At 48.8% G+C, this 20,868-nt stretch overlaps 2 protein-coding genes across 4 annotated transcripts; both read right to left on the reverse strand.

The window, feature by feature from the left end:
• Positions 1-841: 841 nt before the first annotated feature.
• Positions 842-3,801, reverse strand: CDK3 (cyclin dependent kinase 3). Of its 3 annotated transcripts, none has more exons than XM_033846890.2 (7): positions 3,668-3,801; positions 3,247-3,324; positions 3,047-3,167; positions 2,780-2,950; positions 2,596-2,697; positions 2,124-2,327; positions 842-986 (listed from the first exon to the last, which is right to left on the reverse strand). In XM_033846890.2, the coding sequence occupies exons 1-7, from the start codon at positions 3,781-3,783 to the stop codon at positions 888-890; spliced, it is 891 nt and encodes a 296-aa protein (XP_033702781.2). In that variant the 5' UTR covers positions 3,784-3,801; the 3' UTR covers positions 842-887. The 3 variants fall into 3 exon arrangements, with proteins under 3 accessions (XP_033702781.2, XP_033702780.2, XP_073653663.1); XM_033846889.2 differs by having other exon boundaries at positions 842-1,119; XM_073797562.1 differs by lacking the exon at positions 842-986 and adding an exon at positions 1,126-2,035.
• Positions 3,802-4,449: 648 nt separating this feature from the next.
• TEN1 (TEN1 subunit of CST complex) lies at positions 4,450-20,764 on the reverse strand. Its single transcript, XM_033846891.2, has 4 exons — positions 20,630-20,764; positions 14,708-14,804; positions 10,865-11,022; positions 4,450-4,820 (listed from the first exon to the last, which is right to left on the reverse strand). The coding sequence occupies exons 2-4, from the start codon at positions 14,797-14,799 to the stop codon at positions 4,699-4,701; spliced, it is 372 nt and encodes a 123-aa protein (XP_033702782.1). The 5' UTR covers positions 14,800-14,804; positions 20,630-20,764; the 3' UTR covers positions 4,450-4,698.
• Between the last annotated feature and the right edge of the window lie 104 nt (positions 20,765-20,868).

Raw genomic sequence — 20,868 nt, forward strand, 5'->3', positions numbered from 1 at the left:
AGGGACAGCACTGCTTGGGTCCTGGGGAGTGGACACGCCCAGCTGGCCCTGCTGGGGACGGGGTGCTTTCGGAGGCCTGTGGCTCCTCTGACTCTAGGAAGGACCCGACGGGGGCAGGCCACGGAGGATGATGCCCTCCCCCCTCCCCCTACCCCCACTCCCCACCGGCTCAGGGCTTCCCAGTTCAGGCCAGGAACTGTCTTCAGCCCGCTGTCAACCTCCCCCTCGTCAGCAAGTCCCTGGTGTCCCCCTGAGCAGAGAAACACTGGAAAACTCAGGAATGCATCAGTTTTATTTTCTGTTCTTAAAGCCAGAAGCAAACAAACGTTAAGCATATCCCAGGTGACGAGACAACTAGTTAGAACACCCAGCCTGCCCCAGGATCAGGAAAATGTCCTCTCTCCCTCACCCCGCTTTCTGTTTAACTTGGGACCCTTAACTGGAACTCAACTCTTCCCCAAAACATTTTAAATCCAGAAGACCAGCCGGGAGAAACTCTTTCCCCCGGGGTCTGGCTCTGCAACTGAGGGCCGGGCAGCGGAAGGGCACTAGGAGGGCTTGCTGGAGGCCCGGGCAGGTTTCCTACTCTCCTTAGCACCTGCCATTCTGGTGCCAGGGGACCCAGCCTCTGACGGACCCCCTCGGACATGGCGCTTCTGTGTCCCCATCTTGAAACGGCACCGGCAAACCCAACAAACAACCCAGGAACTCGCTAACCTGCTGGCAGGACAAACCCAAACTCAGCCCTCTGACGGCTGACGCCAAATTGCTCTCTCCCCAGATGTGTCCTCTTTCTTGGGAAGTGAGTAGGGAGGCAGGGGGGCAGCAGCTGGAGAGAGGCTTTGAGGCCTCACACCTTCTCAGCGGCAGAAACCCTCCAGCACACACTAGCGCGGGGCCAGGGAGGCCTCGGTGGACGAGAAGTACGGATGCACAAGGGCGGCCTTGGCTGACATGCGCCGGCTGGGGTCATACTGCAGGAGTTGCTGCGGAGGAAGAGACAGACTGGGCCCGGGGGTGGCCAGGGCCCCAAGCCCCAAAGCAGAGCTGCCGCCACACCCAGACGGCACAAAGCCAGTACCTCCCAGCTTGAGAACCAGTTCTGGACGCTCCCGGAATCTGGGGACAAAGACTTCATTCTAGTCCAGCCCTAAGTCACCCCCTGTCTCCTTCACGTTACTGAGGCCGAGTCAGGCTCCCCCCTTCCTCAGGGAGCCTTCCAGGCTCCAGCCTAGTTCTAGTTGAGACAGACTTTTCTCTAGGTATCAGGATGAGGGAACCAAACCTGTCCAGGGAGCATGTTGAGGGTGGGGCAGAAACACAAAAATCCCTAAACCTGGCCAGGCTGTGGAAGGACCCCCCTGCCTTAGAGTAGCCAGGATGGAGGGCTAGGAGGCTCCATGGGAAATCCACTCCATCCTCCTGGCCCTGGGTTGGGAGACGCACACAGCCCTCTGCAAAGCTGGATACAGAGCCTGAAGATGAACTTCCTGCCCTGCCTTCCTCTGACCCAACACCAGACTAAAGAGAGAAACGTGCTCTGAGTCTTTGTGGGCAAGAATGGCCAGCTCTGCCTGAGGCCCTCTGGGCAGCCTGGCCTGGGCCAGCCCAAGGGGTCAAGAGGGTACAAGCAGAGGGGTGAGTGAGGACTGCGGCAGGGGCCGCGGCGAGCAGCGAGCAGCCTGCTCTGAACAGCCTCGTGTGAAGAGTAACCGCTGTGGAACGCACTGTGGGAGCACCGAGGCAGTGGGCGGTGTGGTCCCTTCTGGGAAAGCTTACAGCTCAGATGGGGTAATAATGTCCACGAGAAAAAATTACCAAAACACAAGGCAACTAAGAAAAAGGGCACACAGCACAGCATAAAAACAAAGCTAACTAGAGAAGAGAAGTTTTAAAAGGGATGATGAACATTGGACTTATCATGGGAGAGGCTTCCAGGTGGAGCAATGGATACACATGGGGACAAGCGAACTCTGTATAGGGGTCAGCAAAGAGACGAGCTGGGACTCAGAAGGAACCAGGGCTGCATAAGAGGCTGGATGACAAAGGGGACACTTCTAGCAAGAGCAGCAGCTGGCGTAAGGAGGTCCTTCTCAGCCTCCCTGCCGCCCACCTGTACCTACCATGAGCAGGTCCTTGCCCTCTGGCTCCAGGTGGGGCACGATCTCCTCCAGCCCCTTCCTGGTCCACTTGGGGAAACTGCCCTTATAGTCAGGCAGCTGGGTGACTCCTGGCCACATGGCTTCATTGGGTGTCCCCAGGGTCCGAAAGATACGAAAGAGTTGGTCAATCTCAGAGTCGCCAGGAAACAGGGCTTTGCGGGTCACCTGGAACGGGGAAGGGGAGAAGGTGTGGGGTCTACTCCCTTGTCATGCAGAATCCAATACCAGAAAAGAGGCCAGACCAGGGAGGCACCTCCAAGATATCTTTCCCAGGGCTGTGCTAAAAGTCCTGGCCTTTTCTGGAAAAAGACCTTAGCCAGTCCCAAACACCCCTTAATCCACTTCTAACAGGAGAATCAGAGCCCCTTCTACCCCCCACCCCAGAGGACCCTGCCTGTGGCCTCCCTGGGGCCATGTCTGGCCCTCTCTCTACCATCTCTGCAAAGATGCAACCAATGCTCCAGACGTCCACAGCTGTCGAGTAGAACCTGCTTCCCAAGAGGATCTCGGGGGCACGATACCAGAGTGTCACCACCTGTGGGGACAAGAAAACAGCGTCATTCAGGGTAGCTGGGTGCACGGGTGACATCCCTTCTCTCCCCTCTGTCCTGCGGTACCTCATGGGTGTAGGAGCGCAGGGGCACCCCGAAGGCCCGAGCCAGTCCAAAGTCAGCCAGCTTGATGGCTCCCAACTCATTGATGAGCAGATTCTGGGGCTTCAGGTCTCGGTGGATGACCCGATGCGAGTGGCAGAAGTTCACCCCCTGCAGCAGCTGGAAGAGGTAGCTCTGGAACAGCCAGCATGAGAAGGAGCTGGCTGAGCGGAGGCGGGGCCGGCTGAGCAGGCGTTCGCCCGCAGGTTGCCCCCGTCCCGCCCCCGGTACCTTGACTACATGCAGGGGGAGCTTGGAGGCTGGGGTGGAGTCCATGTACTTCTTCAGGTCCTGGCTGAGGAACTCAAACACCAGGTAAAGCTTCTTCTCGCTGTGCACCACATCCAGCAGCCTGGCCGGGCGACACCAGTCAGCATGCGGCTCCCAGCCGGGCTGGGAGAGGCCCACTTCCCCGCTCCTTCAGGCCTCACCTGACGATGTTGGGATGCTTAAGCTCTTTGAGCAGGGAGATCTCCCTGATGGCAGTGCTTGGGACCCCCTCGGTCTCCCTGGAGAAGAGAGTGGTACAGCAGTGGAGGCAGCAGCTGAGCAGGCCCTTCTGCTGGGGGGTGGGCGGGGGGTGTCACCTGTGTTCCTTATTCCCTAAGGGTGCCCACCCCCCCCCCCAGCGATGGGGCTCTGTGCTCCTCGGCACACACCCATCACCCCCACCGGCCGGGGGCAAAGCCTGGTCGGGGTGAGGACGCATGAGGGCTGCACCTCCGTGGCCCCCGTGTAACTGGGGAGCACTCGGAAAAGGAGTGGAACACAAAACCCTGTGATGAGGGACGGATGGGTGGGCTGTGGGTCACCCCTGGACCAGGGGGTCTCAGAGGCCGTCCCAGAACTCACAAATCCAGCCTGATCTTCTTGAGAGCCACGAGCTGCCCGGTCTCCTTGTTCTTGGCCTTGTACACCACCCCATAGGTGCCCTCTCCGATCTTCTCCACCTTCTGGAACACATCCATGCCCGCAGAGCCGCCCTGGAAACAGAAGGCGCCTGGGGCGTTCGCCCCCATGCCCAGCACCCCCGCTGCCCCTCCAACCTCCACGGCACAGCCTGTCCAGGGCCCCCAGCCCCGCCCCCCGCCCCGGCTCCTGAGGCCTGGGGCCCCCAGGGCTCACCCTGCTCTGCCTGCCAGGCCGCCCAGGCCCAGGCCCGGCTCCCACCACCCACCAAAGCCCCAGCCCCAGCCCCAGCCCATGCCCGAGAACCTGGTGTGGCGCAGGGCTGCCCCTCGCCCAGCCCAGGCCAGGCAGAAAGCCCCAGGCCCCAGGAAGCAGCTGCCCTGAGCCGGGCTACGGAGCACAGGAGGGCCCAAACTTCTTCTGCCCCAGCCCCCGCCCCTGCCCAGCCAGGCCTGGACCCCGGCGGCAGAAGGCTGCCCGGAGGGGCCGCCCAGGGGGGGCCGGGGTCAACTCAGGACAGAGGTCAGAACCTTGGCAGGAGCAGCACCCACTGTGTCCCGGGCCCCCCACCAGGTCCTGAGCGTCCCCAGCGCCCTCCCCTCAGGTCCCCAGCCCAGAATTCACCACAAACCCTGCGCTCCCGCAGCCTCACTGCCGGGCCGGCTGCCTGCTCCGAGGCTCCCCCTGCTGGCCCCTGCCGGCGCTGCACCACGTGCACGCACTGCTACGTCACACCACATGGCTTTATTCACGAGGACCTTCTGCAACCCTCCAGGATCCACACGGGGCCCATCCCCCAGGGCCCCAGAGCCCGGCCTCTGAGCTCTAGGCTTCCATTTCTGGGGCAATCCCAATGAACAACCCCTCCCCTCTTCTCTCCAGGAAGCTCCTGCATCTTCTCGGCGGCAGCTCCAGCGCGGGGGCGGCGGCGGGGAGGGGGTGGGGCGGTTTGCCAGGAGCTGCTGTTTCGCTTTCTACTGGCTGCTGTCCCTCTCTCGTTGGTACAGCCTCTGCTCCCGGATGGCTTGTTCTAACAAGGGGAGATTCATTCCTTCCACACAAGTCAGCACCCGGGCCTTCACCACGCAGTCTCCATCTGAAAGACACAGACACCAAGGCACAGGCAGTGTCAGCAACACACCCTGCAGATGCATTCCAGCCGTTTCCCCTCGACTTGTTCTCGGGCCTGGGTTTTGACAGAAGAGTCTGACAGGGCACAGGTGAGAAGGATGATTTACAGGATGATGACCGTTTGTCTACTTGGGCCTCAGAACTGCGGGCCCACCAGGCACGTGGCTGAAACTCAGGGGGTAGCCTGAAAATTCCACTCCGGCCCAGAGAGACGTAGCCTCTACTTCCCTCTTTTGTCATCTTAACTCCTGCCAGCTTCTCTGTAGCTCCCAAGTGCCCAGAGTTGAGGAGCAGTCTCAGTCACCACCCTAGTTCTCCATTTGTACCAGGGGAAGGGCCCCTTGGCTTCGTGGGGCTCACTGGCATTGGAAATTGGAGCAAAGAGAACCCCATATTTAATCAATCCAAGGGGAGAGTCTGGGCAAGTCATCCCACCCTGGACAAGGGGCTGCGGGCGCTTCTAGCAGATGCTGTGGTGAGCTGATGGAAAGGTTTGTCAATGTTCAGGTGACACCAAATAGGGAGGACATCTGGGGTTTGCCCTTATAGGTTGTTGTGGGGTTTTTTTGCACTATGTTCTCTCTGCTCTCTGGGCACGTCAATGAATACATTCAGTGTTCTAGAACATTATGCCGTCCTCTTTTGATGCCGTTTTGAGATAGAGGCTCTCCCTGGTTAAAGTCTATGCCTAACTTTTCCTCTAGTCTAGGCCACTTTACTGATTTAACAGAGCCCGGGGGCAGAATTCAGAGAGCTGGACTGTGTAGATTCCAGGCTTCAACACAGAGAGATGAACTCATTTGAAACATGAGGTTGCCCTGTGTGTCGTCAGCTTCTGTCGGCCCCAGCGCTGGACTGCAGGGGCTGCATGGCCTAGAGTGGGGTGGGGGGGAGGGCATGGGACAGTATGTGGATCTGTGGATGGATGTAGACTGTTGATTCTCATCACTCAGGCCTCTTCAGGAATAACTGGCTCATCTATACTAATCAGTCAAACAGGATATTTGCCTAAACTTCATTTGGCACTGAAAGGCCTAGACCTTTTCTTGTGACACATGTGGCCCTAAATGGTTTTCACAGAGTAGCTGCATGTGTTCAGGATGACACAGGGAAAGCAAGGACAAAATCAGAGTGCTCTAATTCGCAGTTAAAAATCTCAAAATAGAAGCATAGGTCAAATGTTTCCAAACTTCCTGTATGAAGATTTTCTTAGTATTGGACTTAATTTCACAGAACTTTCCTTACAATAATAATGCCTGTCAGCTCTTTCCTCCCCTCAACCTGGGGAAACGTTCTCTTCGAGATACAGATAGTGGAACATGTTTCTTCCCGTGAATGAAGAAAAGTTATTAAAAATGGAAGTGAACTTTAGAAGTATGATTATCACAGGAACAAATTTGGCAATTCTGTTAGTCCATCTGCAAAAGGTCTGTGTAAATGGAATAAAAGAATGGCATTTGAAGAGTGCTGCAGCGGAGGAGAAAGGAGTTTATGAAGCCAGAGAAATAGTCATTTAGGGGAATCTCTTCTTGCAAAGAAAAAGAACCTGCGGCAAAGGAGAAGGGCTGAGGGAATTCCCTGGTGGTCCAGTGGTTAGGACTCTGCGCTTTCACTGCCGAGGGTGTGGGTTCAATCCAGAATGCAGCGGGTTGAGGTGTGAGTCTGAGATAAGGAGGGGTGATGTGGAGAACAGATCTTCTTTTAGGAAGTTTGACTGTGGAGGGAGGAGGGTCACAGCTAGGTAGGGATAGAGCTGAACTTGACATTATTGTTGCTATTATTTTAATACAGAAGAGGCTTGAGCGCTTTATATGCTGGGAGGGAAGAACCAGTGGTATCAGGTTAAAGATTCAGCTGAGAAAGCAAAGCCCCTGCAGGAAGGCAGGCATGCATCACAGCACAGGGGCTGCACCGCAGGCAGGAGGGACCCTCCTCTCTCCCAGACTGGAGGAAAGGGGCTACTGATGGGTGTGGATGCATATAATTTTAGGAGAGGCTGCAGCTGTGGCCTCAATTTTACCTGGGATGTAGGAGGTGAGGTAATTTGCTGGAAGGGACGGGGAGGTGATGACGAAGGGGGTCCTGCGTGAATGCCTGAAACAGCTGTTGCGGGTCAGGGGGAGGGGGGACCAGCCAGGACATGTGGAAGGAATTCTAGGCAGCGTGAAGGGCCCGGAAGAGATAAGAGACCTTGAAACCGTTGTGCTAGGAATCCCTGGAGCTTTGTGAACTTTCTCCATCAACAGTTGGGTGGGACCTGAGAGGGTGGGGATTGGGGTTTAATCAGGGAGGAATGATGGAAGACGAGTTGGAACTTCTGCCAGGAAAGTGGTTGAAATGATAGTGAGGTCAAGCTGGAGAGGAGAGAAGGTGGTCCCGATGGGTGACGAGGCAGGATACTGAGGGTGGAACCTAGTTTCAGGCAGCAGAGGGTCCGGGTAAGTCAGGCAGCAGTGGGGCAGAGGTGGCAGAACTGGTGCTGCAGGAGGAGCTGGCAGGATTTCCACCCCACCTCTGGGTTCTGTAATGGGGCCTGGGAGGCTCCACATGGGAGGGCAGGAGGGGAACTGCTGCCTGGGGGGGAAAGCCAGGTTTCAGGCAAGTCCCAGAGAAGGGGGCTTGAAGGTTTGAGAGGACACAAGGAAGGCCTGTGAGGGCAGGAAGCAGTCAGGTGAACGGAAACCAGAACAGGTGGGATTTATGGTGAGAGCTCTGGGGCAGCTTCTTGCTGTAGGCGAGTAACCTTCAGCCTGGTATTCCACGCGGGCCCCTGGAGCAGAGCGGGGCCGAGGCTGTGTCCTCACATCTTAATCCCTGGACTGGAAGCCCTCGGCCCTGCGGGGTGTCCTGGCCAGCTGGTGTTGGCACATGGCTGGCACTTCTTCTCTTTCGTGTGCAAACATTTCAGAAAGGTGCCTTGAGGGGGCCTCTAGTCCATCCTCAGAATTGCCAACCTTGCCACGGGGTAGGATCCGTGTGTGGTTGACCTTTGTGTCCCCACAGGACTTCAGACCTGGCCGGGGGCCAGACAGGCCACTGCAGGTTGGAGGTCAGCGACGGCTGCCAAGCTCAGCCCACACTCTGCCCTCCCTCCTCACCGTCGTCTTTCTTTCCTTGTGTCAGTCTCGAATGACGAGCATGTGGTCTCAATTAGAAACTGAGGGGAAAAATTTTTTTTAAGGAAAAAAAAACCCTACACATTGTGATGAAAATAATGGTGAGTGGTAAACTTGCCAGAGCCTAGGAAGAATCCTGCTGGGTCTGAGGCTTGACTACTGAGGTTCCATGTTTTTTGTTTTTTGGCAAGAACACGTCAGAGCAGTACTGTCTGTGCTCTCCTGGTGCATCACACCAGAGGTACACGATCGATCGGTCCGATTTTTGTAATGTTTGATCACCTGAGCTACAGTGTTCCCGGCAAGCTTCCACCTAATGATTTGAGCGGCCAGTGATAACGATCGTTGCCTGGATTTATTATTTCCTCGGGGCTTTTAACATGGTGACTTTAGAATTTAGTTGTTTCTCCTGCGTTTATTCACTGTGATTCTTCTCTAAAGAACGTTCCCTCCTCCAAACATTTGGTTTCCCTGAAATACAATCCGTTCAGAAAAAGGTAGGATAAACTCAAGGGAAGGAAGAGCAGGTTTAATGCAACCAGGAGGAAGCAATTAGCTAATTCCAGACCCAAGTTCTCCAATAAATGGCATTACAAAAAAGAAAAAAGGAAGACCAGAACCATTATAGAGACTTGGGATATGTAACCCAAAGGCAATGCACGGACTTTGCCTCCTGCTTTTAAACTAACTTTTTGTAAAAAGCCATTTTGGGGCCGAGGAGGGGAATGAACACAGACAAGGTATGTACTAGAGTATATTAAGGAACAGCTATTCATTTTGTTGGGCATGATTGTGATATTAGAGATAGACATTGAGGTATTTATGGGTAAATGAAATGATGTCAGATTTGCTCTAAAATACACCAGCAAAATAAGTAAGTAAATGCGGGCGATGATGACACAACAGTGGAATGTGGATCACTGCTGAATTTGGGTGACGGGTACATGGAGGCTCATTCTACTTTTGTGCTTGTTTGATTTGAAACCATTAAATTGAAAAAGTGATATGGGTTGAATTTGTAAAGTTTTTTCCATTTTTCTTCCCACAAATAATTCTAAATGTCTTCTCCAGGTCCCACCCTGGTCCTGGCCTGATGTCCCACCTTAGTATCAACCCCTCTCTGTATCTGCAATCAGACCTTTGAGTTACAGATACTGGGCAGTTGGCTCCTGAGAGCTCCCAGGACTCCCCTGTAGGGGCCAGGAGTGCAGGAGGGAGTCTCAGGTGAAGTGGGCTGCAGTCAAAGTGGAAATGATTTATTCAAGGCCCTTTGTACCCGTTTCCACCCCTCCTCCTGATACTTCTCTCAAATCAATGATGAAGCCAGGGACTCTGAGCTCAAAGGCTTAAGCCTGAATAAAGATTAACTTTTATTAAATCAAACGTAATTAAAGTAAGCCCCGTTTACTTTTTTTCTAGTGCATTTCATCCAGAGTTAAAAACCACTGCAACTTTTAGAAGGTAAGTTGGGAGTGTAAATCAAGAAACATAAATGTTCATATCTTTTAATGTAGCAATTCCACTTTCAGGAAACTACCCTAAAGAAATCATCAGCAAATGGACAAAGTTTGGGAATAGTTAAAGGCTATTAACTACAGCATTTTTAATATATATCTAGATAGATTGTTTAAACTGTTTTTTCCCTCTGGCTATAAAGCAATACATTTTCATTGTCAAATAATAAAAGTATAAGGAATCCCACAGCCCCACGACCCAGAAATAATTACTATTAATGTTTTGGTAAATAATATTTCAAACTTTTATGTGTATAAAAAATGTCTAGGGCTTCCCTGGTGGCGCAGTGGTTGAGAGTCTGCCTGCCGATGCAGGGGACACGGGTTCGTGCCCCAGTCTGGGAAGATCCCACATGCAGCGGAGCAGCTGGGCCCGTGAGCCATGGCCGCTGAGCCTGCGCGTCCGGAGCCTGTGCTCCGCAACGGGAGAGGCCACAACAGTGAGAGGCCCGCGTACCACAAAAAAAAAAAGTCTGTTTAACAAAAATGAGATCATATGATACATACTGTTTTGTAAACTGCTTTTTCTCAGTAAAATACTACGAACATCTTTTCATGTCAACTGATATAAATTTACAACACCGTTTTTGGTGGCTGTATAATATTCTCCTGGCTGAATATCTCATAGTTTCTTTAACCAATTAATGACAGTGTACTTATAAGAGCAAAAAATGGAAACAATACAAATGTCTAATGCTTGTGTGAATTAGTGCACACATCTAATCTGTAAAATATTATATAGCCATTAAATACTATATCTAGAAAAAATTTTCAAGACATGGGGGAATGCTTATGATATAATGTTAAATTAAAATAACCAGATACAACATGTTATAGTTACATAAAGCATGTGAAGGAAAATGGCACAGGGACAGCCAGAGAGGGAAGCAAAGAATACAAGTACCTAGGTTTTAAAGGGCAAGCTTCAACCCTTGATGCCATAGAGATTCTCCCAGGTTGCTTCTGTTCCTTCCCTTGTGTTTTATTTCTCTTACCCTGACTTCCTGGCCTGTTACTCCAGCCCCATCCTCTCTGAGCCGTAGTTTTCTCATCTATGGACTAGCCATAAGATGACTCATTAAGGGCTGGTGAGCAGATTCGAAAAGATTTAAGCAAACCTCCTAGTACCAGGCCTGGCATGTTGTAGGCCTTCAGAAATTAATGATTTCTCTCCCCGCTTTCTCGCTTCCCTACGGCAGGTCCACCTCAAGCCCAATCACGTCTCTTTCCTATGAGTCCCTATAACTTGTGGGCTGATTTGGAAGGAATGTTAACCCCAATGAGGGACCCCTGCTGGGTCAGAAACCAAGCCCAGGCACCCAAAAGACTGCCCCACTCAGGACCCAGAGTGAAAAAGGGTGTGTGAAGCCAAGGCTTACCCTTCTGGTGCTCCAGCTCCCCAAGGACCATGTAGAGGGAGCCCACCTGGGCTTGGAACGGTTCCACCAACTTGGTACAGACGAGGATTGGGTGCTGGTCAGATCTGTGCTGAGCCATCAAGGTCACTCGGGACTTTGTCATGTCGTAGCTGTACAACCTGGAGGTCAGGTAAGTGTGATCATTTCCATCCATAGACAGAACCAACCCAAAGTTCTAAACGTTCTGGGAGGCCAATACATCCATGGGAAAATGTTCAGCCTCACTCGGATCAGAGAAATTAAAGTGGCAGCAACAGAAAAGGTTAATTAGGTCTACATAACTGAGGTATAAATTACATGCATTAAAAGGGACCTGTTCATTGACTGTTGACAGAAGTATACACTGTGTAACCAGCACCCCCATCAAGCTTTGGTACATTTCCATCACCCCCAAAAGTCCCCTTGTGCCCCTCTGAACTCAGTCTCCCCACCTCCCACCCAAGGCAACCACTGATCTGCTCTTGGTCTCCACAGGTGAGTTTTCCTACCCAAGCACCTCATGTAAATGGAATCCTGACAGCATGAATTCTTCTGTGTCTAGCCTCTTGCACTCAGCATAATGGTTTGGAGACCCATTTATGCTGTTGGGTAAATCAGTAGTTTGTTCCTTTTTATTGCTTGGTAGCACTCAGTTGAATGGATCAATAAATTATTATTATCCTCACCAGCTGATCTGGTTTGCTTACGGACTTGTGCTGACATATGTTTTCATTTCTCGTGGGGAAATACCCAAGTGGGATTTCTGGGTCATGTGGTCAATCTGTCTGTTTAAAGGAAACTGGCCAATTGTTTTCCAAAGTGGTTGTGCCACTTTCCTTTCCCCTCAGCAACATATGAGGGTTCTAGTCATTCCAAATCCTTGTCAGCACAGGATACGGTCAGTCTTTTTAATTTTAGCCACTCTAGTGGGCATGAAATACCGTACCATTGTGGTTTTAACTTGCATTTCCCTAATGATTGACACATGATGCTGAACAAATTTTCATGTGTTTATCTGCCCTCTGCATATCTTCCTTGGCAGTGTCTTGTTTAAATCTTTTACCCATTTAAAAATTAAGTTCTTTGTCTTCTTATTGGGTTATATGGGTTCTTTGTTTATTCTAGGTACAAATCATTTGTTGAATATAGATAATATACACACACGTTCACTTATTTTTTACCAGTTCGGGGCTTACCTTTTAATCTTCTTAATGGTAGCTTTTGATGAGAAGCTTTTAATTTTGTTGAAGTCCAATTTATTCATTATTTTTCTTTTATGGTTTTTGGTTTGGTTTGTTTTGAATACGTATTTATTTATTTGGCTGCGCCAGGTCTTAGTTGCGGCCTGCAGGATCTAGTTCCCTGACCAGGGGTCGGACCTGGGCCCCCTGCACTGGGAGCTCTGAGTCTTACCCACTGAACCACCAGGGAAGTCCCTATGGTTTTTGTTTTCTGAGTCTAAGAAATCTTTGCCTATCTCAAGGTGTATGTGAAGGTTTTCTCCTGTTTTCTTCTAAAGATTTTATAGTTTTAGCTTGTTCATTTATGATCCAGTCAGAATGATTTTTTTTTTTTTTGGTATGCTGTGGGGTAGGGATCAAGGTGTCTTTTTACCCCCATAAAAATATCCAGTAGTTCCAGCACCATGTGTTGAAATGACTATACTTTCCCCACTCAATTAAATTGATGTCTTTGTTGAAAATCAATTGCTTTTGGTTAAATAAATAGATGTGGTTAAATAAATTATGGTATGTCTATTCAATGAAATAAAATGGATCTATTTAAAGTGATGATATAGATTTACATATTTGGCATGGAACTAGGTCTACCATACACAGTTAAGTATGGTACAATATAGTAATATAATAGGATCTCATCTAGCTTAAAATATTTATACATGTATGTATATATATATGTCTCCAAGATGGTCCCCAATGATTCTTATCTCCTGGCATCCGCATCCCTGTGTAGTCCCTACCACCCTGACTAGCGCTGACCTGTGTAACCAATAAAACATTGCAGAGATGACCTAGAGTGATTTCTGAGGTTAGGTCATTGACATTGTAGCTTTCTCTTTGCCCTCTCTGTTGAGTCACTCCTTCTGGGGAAAGCCAGCTGCCATGTTATCAAGACTCTCAAGCAGCCATATAGAAAAATCCGTATTGAGGAAGTGAGCCTTCTTGACAACAGGCAGCACAAAATTGCCAAACATGTGAATGAGTCATCGTAGAATCAGACCCTGCAGGTCCACGCCAGCCTTCAGATGCTGGCAGCCCTGGCTAACATCTCGACTGCAGTCTTCAAAGTCAATCTGAGACAGAACCACCCAGCTAAGCCACTCCCACATTCCTGACACTCAGTAAGTATGAAAAAATAAGCATTTATTGTTATTTTAAGCCACTTTAATTTTGGGGTGATTTGTTACACAGCAATATGTGACTAACACAGTATATATGTATATACACATATTGTGTATATACACACCCACCCACATATACACACAAACACACATGAAAAAGCAAGTAATCACCAAAAGGTTAGTGGTGGGTGGTTGTCCACACAGTGGAATTACAGGTGATTTTTACTTGCTTTCTTTTTTTTTTTTTTTTTTTTTTTTCTGTACGCGGGCCTCTCACTGCTGTGGCCTCTCCCGTTGCGGAACACAGACTCCAGATGGGCAGGCTTAGCGGCCATGGCTCACAGGCCCAGCCGCTCCGCGGCATGTGGGATCTTCCCAGACCGGGGCACGAACCCGTGTCCCTTGCATCGGCAGGCGGACTCTCAACCACTGCGCCACCAGGGAAGCCCTTTACTTGCTTTCTTTACACCCTTATGGACTGTCTACATTTTTTACAATGAATATGTATTAATTTTTTAGCATTTAAAAATTATTAGGGGCTTCCCTGGTGGCGCAATGGTTAAGAATCCGCATGCCAATGCAAAGGACATGGGTTCGATCCCGAGTCCGGGAAGATCTCACATCCCGTGGAGCAACTAAGCCCCTGCACCACCAAGTACTGAGCCCGTACTCTAGAGCCCGCGAGCCACAACTACTGAAGCCCGCGCGCCTAGAGCCCGTGCTCCGCAACAAGAGAAGCCACCGCAATGAGAAGCCCACGCACTGCAATGAAGAGTAGCCCCCGCACTGCAATGAAGAGTAGCCCCCGCTCGCCGCAACTAGAGTAAGCCCGCACGCAGTAACGAAGACGCAATAAATAAAAATAAATAAATAAATTTATTTTAAAAAACAAAAATAATTAGATAAAAGTATGACTTTTAATTTTTAAAATAATTTTTAAAATATATAATAATAAATAATTTAAAATGTAAAAATAAGTGATTTTTTTAGTAATTAAAAATATGTACTTTAGGGGACTTCCCTGGTGGTGCAGTGGTTGGGAGTCTGCCTGCCGGTGCAGGGGACACGGGTTCCAACCCTGGTCCGGGAGGATCCCACATGCTGCAGAGTGGCTGGGCCCGTGCACCACGGTGGCTGATCCTGGGCAGCCGCGGGCCACAGCTGCTGAGCCTGCGCGCCACAACTGCTGGGGCCCGTGTGCCTGGAGCCCGTGCTCCGAACGGGAGAGGCCACCGCAGTGAGGGGCCAGCGCACCGCAGCAAGGAATGGCCCTGGCTCGACGCAGCTGGGGGGAGCCCGCGTGCAGCGGCGAGGACCCAACGCAGCCAAAAATAAATAAATAAAATAAATTTATAAAAAAATATATATATACTTTAAAAATAATTTTTAAAACATTATAATTTTTAAAAAAGACTTTTAATTTTTTTTAAACATCCCCCCCCACCATGTGAATAAAACATTCTCACCTGCCAAACGTTCTCAGTGTGTCCCCATCAGGAACTTGGCCGGCACTGACCTCCCAGGGGAAGTAATAGATCCCAGGTTTGGGCAGCATCATTGCTCCTGTAACCAAATAGTTGAGATGGATTTTTGAAGATTCCTGACAAACCAAGCCAACCACAAGATGGAGATTAACAGACACGAGACCAGCAACAACTGAAAAGGTAGTTCCAGGGAATGATGTTTTAAAATTTAAAAAGATTTTTTGATAGGTTTATGCATTCACATATTTAAAAAAAAACAATATACAAAAGATCTCTGTGGAAAGTGTATGATTCCCACTCTAACTCCCATGCGGCCCGTTCCCTCCCCAAGCCCCTAAACCTGGGATCGGTAAAAAGGCAGACAGTGACATATGACCTCTGTCACAACTACCAAACTCTGCCATTACAGTATGAAAACTCGCAAAGACGATAAATAACGAATGCGTGTACCTCATTTCCTTCAAACTTTATTGACAGAAACATGTCGTGAGTTGTCTTGGCCTTTGCTGCTGTTTGCCAAGCCCTGCCCTGAGGGGACCATTTCCATCAATTTGTATTTAGCTTTCCATTATGCAAATAAGGACAAATATGCATATATATTTATTTCCCTTCTGTACTATAGTATACATACTGTTCTTGATTTTCTTTCACTTAATATATTTTGACACTTTCATAGTTGTATATAAAGGGAGTCTTCACGTTTTTTAAATAAACTTTTTATTGGAGAATGGTTTTCATTTTTTTTTTAAATAAACCTGTAAAGATGGTACAGAGAATTCCTATAAACATCACACCCAGTTTTCCCTATAATTAACAGCTTACATTAGTATGACACACTTGTCACAATTAATCAGCTCGTATCAATATGGTACTATTAACTCCATACTTTATTTGGATTTCACTGGTTTTTCCCTAATGTCCCTTTCCTGTTCCAGAGTCCCCTCCAGAACCCCACATAACATTTTCTTTTTTTCAAAATAAATTTTATTTGTTTATCTTATTTTTGGCTGCGTTGGGTCTTCGTTGCTGCACGCGGGCTTTCTCTAGTTGCGGCGAGCGGGGGCTACTCTTCGTTGCGGTGCGTGGGCTTCTCATTGCGGTGGCTTCTCTTGTTACAGAGCACGGGCTCTAGGCGCACAGGCTTCAGTATTTGCGGCACACAGGCTCAGTAGTTGTGGCTCTCGGGCTCTTAAAGCGCAGGCTTAGCTGTTGTGGCCCACGGGCTTAGTTGCTCCGCGACATGTGGGATCTTCCTGGACCAGGGCTCGAACCCATGTCCCCTGCATTGGCAGGCAGATTCTTAACCACTGCGCCAGCAGGGAAGTCCTAGAGTCGTTTTTAAAGTAATTTTTCTACTCTCACCACGTATAAGCTAAGCTATAAGTAACTATATCATTAAATTTACTTTTTTTTAATTACCATGCAGTAGCATTTGACTCTTTGTGGGGTTAGGGTTGGGGGAGATACTCTTTTGTAAATTTTAACCTCAATTTCTTCTTCAAACAAAAGCTGCTATGTGTTTGTTAAGACACTTCTGTTAAATAAGCACAGCTGGCTCCATCAATCATTATCCATACATGATCACACACTCAAGAAAGTTTCTGAGAAGACATATCAGGACAGGCTTCTCTTGTGGGTCAACTGGATTTCAAATACTCTCTCTAGGAGTCTGAGTAATGGTACAACCTGTACTTCAAGCCTTGCCCTTTTCATTCCCCAAGGCAAAATATTCTAGGAGAAAAAAATCCCTGGTATGAAGAAGAGAAATAGGCTTCTTTTTAACAACTGGGAAGTTTGAAAATACTGTACAGGAAGGACGGTGAACCAACCTGACTGCTGCTTTCATCTTTTCTGAAGAAACTGTCAAGATTGCTGTAGCGGGATTGAAGGTCAGAGAAGTAACACTTATAACTAAGTTCATCATAGCTTTTATCGGCTTTGGGTTTGTTTCTTGGGGACAAGAAACTTGATGGTATATGTTTACCACCCCAGAATTAGAATAGGTTACTGGTTTATCATAAAAGGATATAATTCAGGAACAGCCAGAGAGAAGAGGTGCATAGAACACGGTAGGTGGGGAGGGGTGTGGAGCTTCCATGCCCTCTCTGAGCTTTGCCACTTTCCCAGCCCCTCCCTGTGTTCACCAACCCAGAAGCCATTCATCAATGTGTTTAAAGTTACAAGTCTTTGTTAGTCTATATTATACAATGAATCTCCAACATTAAAACTCGAGTGATGCCACATGATTTGACCTATGGCCTCAAAAGATTCTATCACCTGGGCATTATTTCCAATTTTAAGTGTAATCTCAACTAAATGAATTTTACAGTAACCAAATAAAATGATTATTTTACTATGCCTTTAAAAGTTTTGCAATCACCAGAGTAAAAATGAATTCAGGGAAGAATCACCACTGGATGCCAAAAGTACTGGGTAAAAGTTTGATGAAGAACCGGCATATTTACATGGTCTCAACAGTATCTCCCCCACCGATTACTTATTAATTACAAAGGAAAAAATGGTCCACTTCACAGTGAAGAAAAGTAGCAAATACAGCCTTCATGTGCCTTCTGCATGTGATGCACTAAGAAGGACACATTGTTTCTGTGATATTCCTGTAAAAAAAAAAAAGTATAATCTGAATCTAATCACCAAGAAATATCACACAAATCTGAATTGAGAGACATTCTACACAGCAACTGGTTTATATGCTCTAAAAGTGTCAAAATCACAGAAGATAAATTGCTCCAGTTAAAGGAGGCGAAAGTGATAGGACAACTGTTATGGGTGGAACTGTGTCCCCGCAAAAAGAGATGTTGAAGTCCTAACCCCCAAGGACCTCAGAATGTGACCTTATTTAGAAAGAGGGTCTTACAGAGGTAACCAAGTTAAAATGAGGTCATTACGGAGGGCCTAATCCAATATAACTAGTGCCCTTATAAAAAGGGGAAAGTTTGGACAGAGACAGACATGCACAAAGGGAGGAGGCCAGGTGAAGGTGAAGGCAGAGATTGGGGTGATATGTACACAAGCCAAGGAAGGCCAAAGATTGCCAGCAAACTATCAGAAGCTAAGAGAGAGGCACAGAGCACATCTCACTCACAGCCTCAGAAGGAAGCAACTCTGCCGATGCCTTGATTGTGGACTTCTGGCCTCCAGAACTGTGAGACAACAAATTTCTGTTGTTTAAGCCACCTAGTCTGTGGTACTTTGTTATGGTAGTTCCAGCAAATTAATACAACTAAATATAATTCATGATCCTGGATTGGACCTTGGCTGGGAGAAAAACTTGTGATAAAGGACTTTATTGGACAATTGTAAATCCACAGAAAGGTCTGTAGATTAGGTAATAGCATTGTATCAATGTTAAGTTTCTTTAATTTGATAACTGCTGTTCTCCTGTTCTCTTCGTCCATTTAGGTGGGTCCTTGGGAGGGAGAGGAAGTAGACACAGGAGGACGATGTTTTAACCAGAACCAAGTCCCACGGCTTTAATACCACCTCCAAGCCACCCTTCTCCATCCCTGATCTGCTCAAGCCCAGGAGTCATTCTTTGTTTTTGTTTTTTTTTCCCAGGAGTCATTCTTGATGTGTCCCTTTCTCTCATGGGTGCATCCAATCCATCACGAATTTCTGTCAGTTCTACCTCAAAATACATATTGAATCTATCCACCTTCCTCCATCTCCATGGTCACCACTCCATCCAGGCCTTCACCACCTTTATAACTGGTCTGTTTCCACTCTTTTCCTTCTACAGTCCATTCTCTTCATAACAACCAGGGTGATATTTTATTGTATTTTTTAAATAAATTTATTTTTTATTTATTTTTTATTTAGTTAGTTTTGGCTGCGTTGGGTCTTCGTTGCTGCACACAGGCTGTCTCTAGTTGTGGCGAGCGGGGGCTACTCTTTGTTGCAGTGTGTGGGCTTCTCATTACGGTGGCTTCTCTTGTGTGGAGCATGGGCTCTAGGCACTCGGGCTCAGTAGTTGTGGCTCACAGGCTCTAGAGCACAGGCTCAGTAGTTGTGGCACACGGGCTTTGTTGCTCTGAAGCATGTGGGATCTTCCTGGACCAGGGATCAAACCGTGTCCCCTGCATTAGCAGGTGGATTCTTAACCACTGTGCCACCAGGGAAGTCCCCAGAGTGATATTTTAAAATAGAAAACATGCCACAGGAGTATTTTTTCCTAAAGCCTCAAGCCTGAATCTTATAAAGCCTCTAGATCTAACCAACAGCTTATAGAAAATACAGAAATAGAGGAACGTGTTAAAGATATCACAGAGGGGGAAACTGGGGGCAAGTCACACGAAAAACAACCTAGTTTTTTCAATTGGAGAAAAAAATCAATGTCTAGTGGAAACCTATACATTAAAAGAAGCTTAAGATTCTTATCAACCAACTGCAATATGTAGACCTTGTTTGGACCCTGATTTGAACGAACCAACTGCAGACAATTTTTTACAAAGCAATCAGAGAAATCTGAATACTGATTGGATCTGTTGAGGAAGGAGATAGATGGGCCCCTGCGCCGGACAGCTGGGGTTTGTCAAGTGGAGTAAAACTGAATCTTTGTTCTCACCCAGACACTCCAAGAAGAAAGCTAGTGGCAGAAGCTGAGCTCTGCTGAAGTAAAGAAATAAGATGACCACTCCTGAGGGCAAGGAAAACTTCCCTGTCTGCACATGTGCAGGAAGGCTCCTTGGGATTCAAAAAGGGAAGGGGTGGCGCAGTGGTTGAGAGTCCGCCTGCCGATGCGGGGGACGCGGGTTCGTGCCCCGGTCCGGAAAGATCCCACATGCCGCGGAGTGGCTGGGCCCGTGAGCCATGGCCGCTGAGCTTGCGCGTCCGGAGCCTGTTCTCCGCAACGGGAGAGGCCATAACAGTGAGAGGCCCACGCAAAAAAAAAATTGATGCGTCACTTTTACAAACAAGTTTTTTTAAAACTATTAACACTATTAAAACTGTATAATTTTGGGCTTCCCTGGTGGCGCAGTGGTTGAAAGTCCGCCTGCCGATGCAGGGGACACGGGTTCGCGCCCCGGTCCGGGAAGATCCCACATGCCGCGGAGAGGCTGGGTCCGTGAGCCATGGCCGCTGAGCCTGCGCGTCCGGAGCCTGTGCTCCGCAACGGGAGAGGCCACAACAGTGAGAGGCCCGCGTACTGCAAAAAATAAAAATTAAAAAAAAAAATTAAATAAAAAAAAAACTGTATAATTTTGAAACGGGATTAGTAGGTTGTTTAAAGTTACAAAGGTAAATGAGAGATAAAGGAGATGGGTAGCGTGCCACACCTTCGTTACCATGGCATGAGGGTCAAAAGGTAACAAAAATGAGCAAATCAAGAAATAGCTTGGAAGAATTTTACTTCGATGTTCTTTAGGAAACAAAACTAGAAACAATTTATTATGGTTAAAGTGGTTGCCTCTGAGGATGGGGCACTTCTGCTTTTCATTACAAATCCTCTTATACCAGCTTTTTTCAACGTGTGCTTTTACTACTTTGATGACGATAATTGTGAAAACAAAAAAGTCTCCTTTCAAAGACCTCTAAGCACACTGCAACTCAAGTCCAATTCCACACTCAGCTCCCCGCGGCCCACGCCTCTGGCAGCAAAGATGCCGTTATCTTAACAAACGATAGTTGGAGCCTCTCCCCGGTGCGACCCTTGTTCCCGTCCATTTTTTCTCCAACCTTGGAAGGTTTTGGGAAACGCTACGACCTCCCCGATAACTCCGACAAGCACGAGGGTTCCCCGCCCCAAGCCTTGAGTTTCCTCCCCCATCTCATTCCCGGGGATGCCTTGGCGCGCGGACCCGGAAGCGGCGGGGCGACCGCGTCCCGAGGCTCAGGCGCAGTCCTCCTCGGCCTCGTAGACCCGCCCCTTTCCAACCACTCGCGAACCTTTCTGGGCCTCCTGGCGTTGGGTTCCCTCTTTCCGCCTAGCGTGGCCACGTGACGAGGGAGGGGCGGGTTGCGGAGAACGCTTCGCTTTCCCCCCGGGGCAATTTCTTGACCTTCTTCCAGGGTCTCCTAGCTGGGCGCCGCTCAAAGGCTCCCCTGGCCGAAAGCAGGGGACCCGCCCGCCCCGGCGCCGCCTCCGCCTCGGCCGCGCTCTGTCACGCGCGGAGGGGCCGCGGTGA

This window comes from Tursiops truncatus, chromosome 20 (genome assembly GCF_011762595.2).
Source record: "Tursiops truncatus isolate mTurTru1 chromosome 20, mTurTru1.mat.Y, whole genome shotgun sequence".
Lineage (NCBI taxonomy): Eukaryota > Metazoa > Chordata > Mammalia > Artiodactyla > Delphinidae > Tursiops > Tursiops truncatus.

Excerpts from the sequence above, each read along its gene's own strand:
- CDK3 (XM_033846889.2), bottom strand. The coding sequence starts at position 3,783 with ATGGATGTGTTCCAGAAGGTGGAGAAGATCGGAGAGGGCACCTATGGG. Across the intron at positions 2,951-3,046 it reads TCCCCCTGCATGTAGTCAAG|AGCTACCTCTTCCAGCTGCT; the intron begins GTACCGGGGGCG and ends TGGCTGTTCCAG. Across the intron at positions 2,698-2,779 it reads TGCGCTCCTACACCCATGAG|GTGGTGACACTCTGGTATCG; the intron begins GTACCGCAGGAC and ends TTGTCCCCACAG.
- TEN1 (XM_033846891.2), bottom strand. The coding sequence starts at position 14,799 with ATGATGCTGCCCAAACCTGGGATCTATTACTTCCCCTGGGAGGTCAGT. Across the intron at positions 11,023-14,707 it reads ACACTGAGAACGTTTGGCAG|GTTGTACAGCTACGACATGA; the intron begins GTGAGAATGTTT and ends CCTGACCTCCAG. Across the intron at positions 4,821-10,864 it reads GGAGCTGGAGCACCAGAAGG|ATGGAGACTGCGTGGTGAAG; the intron begins GTAAGCCTTGGC and ends TGTGTCTTTCAG.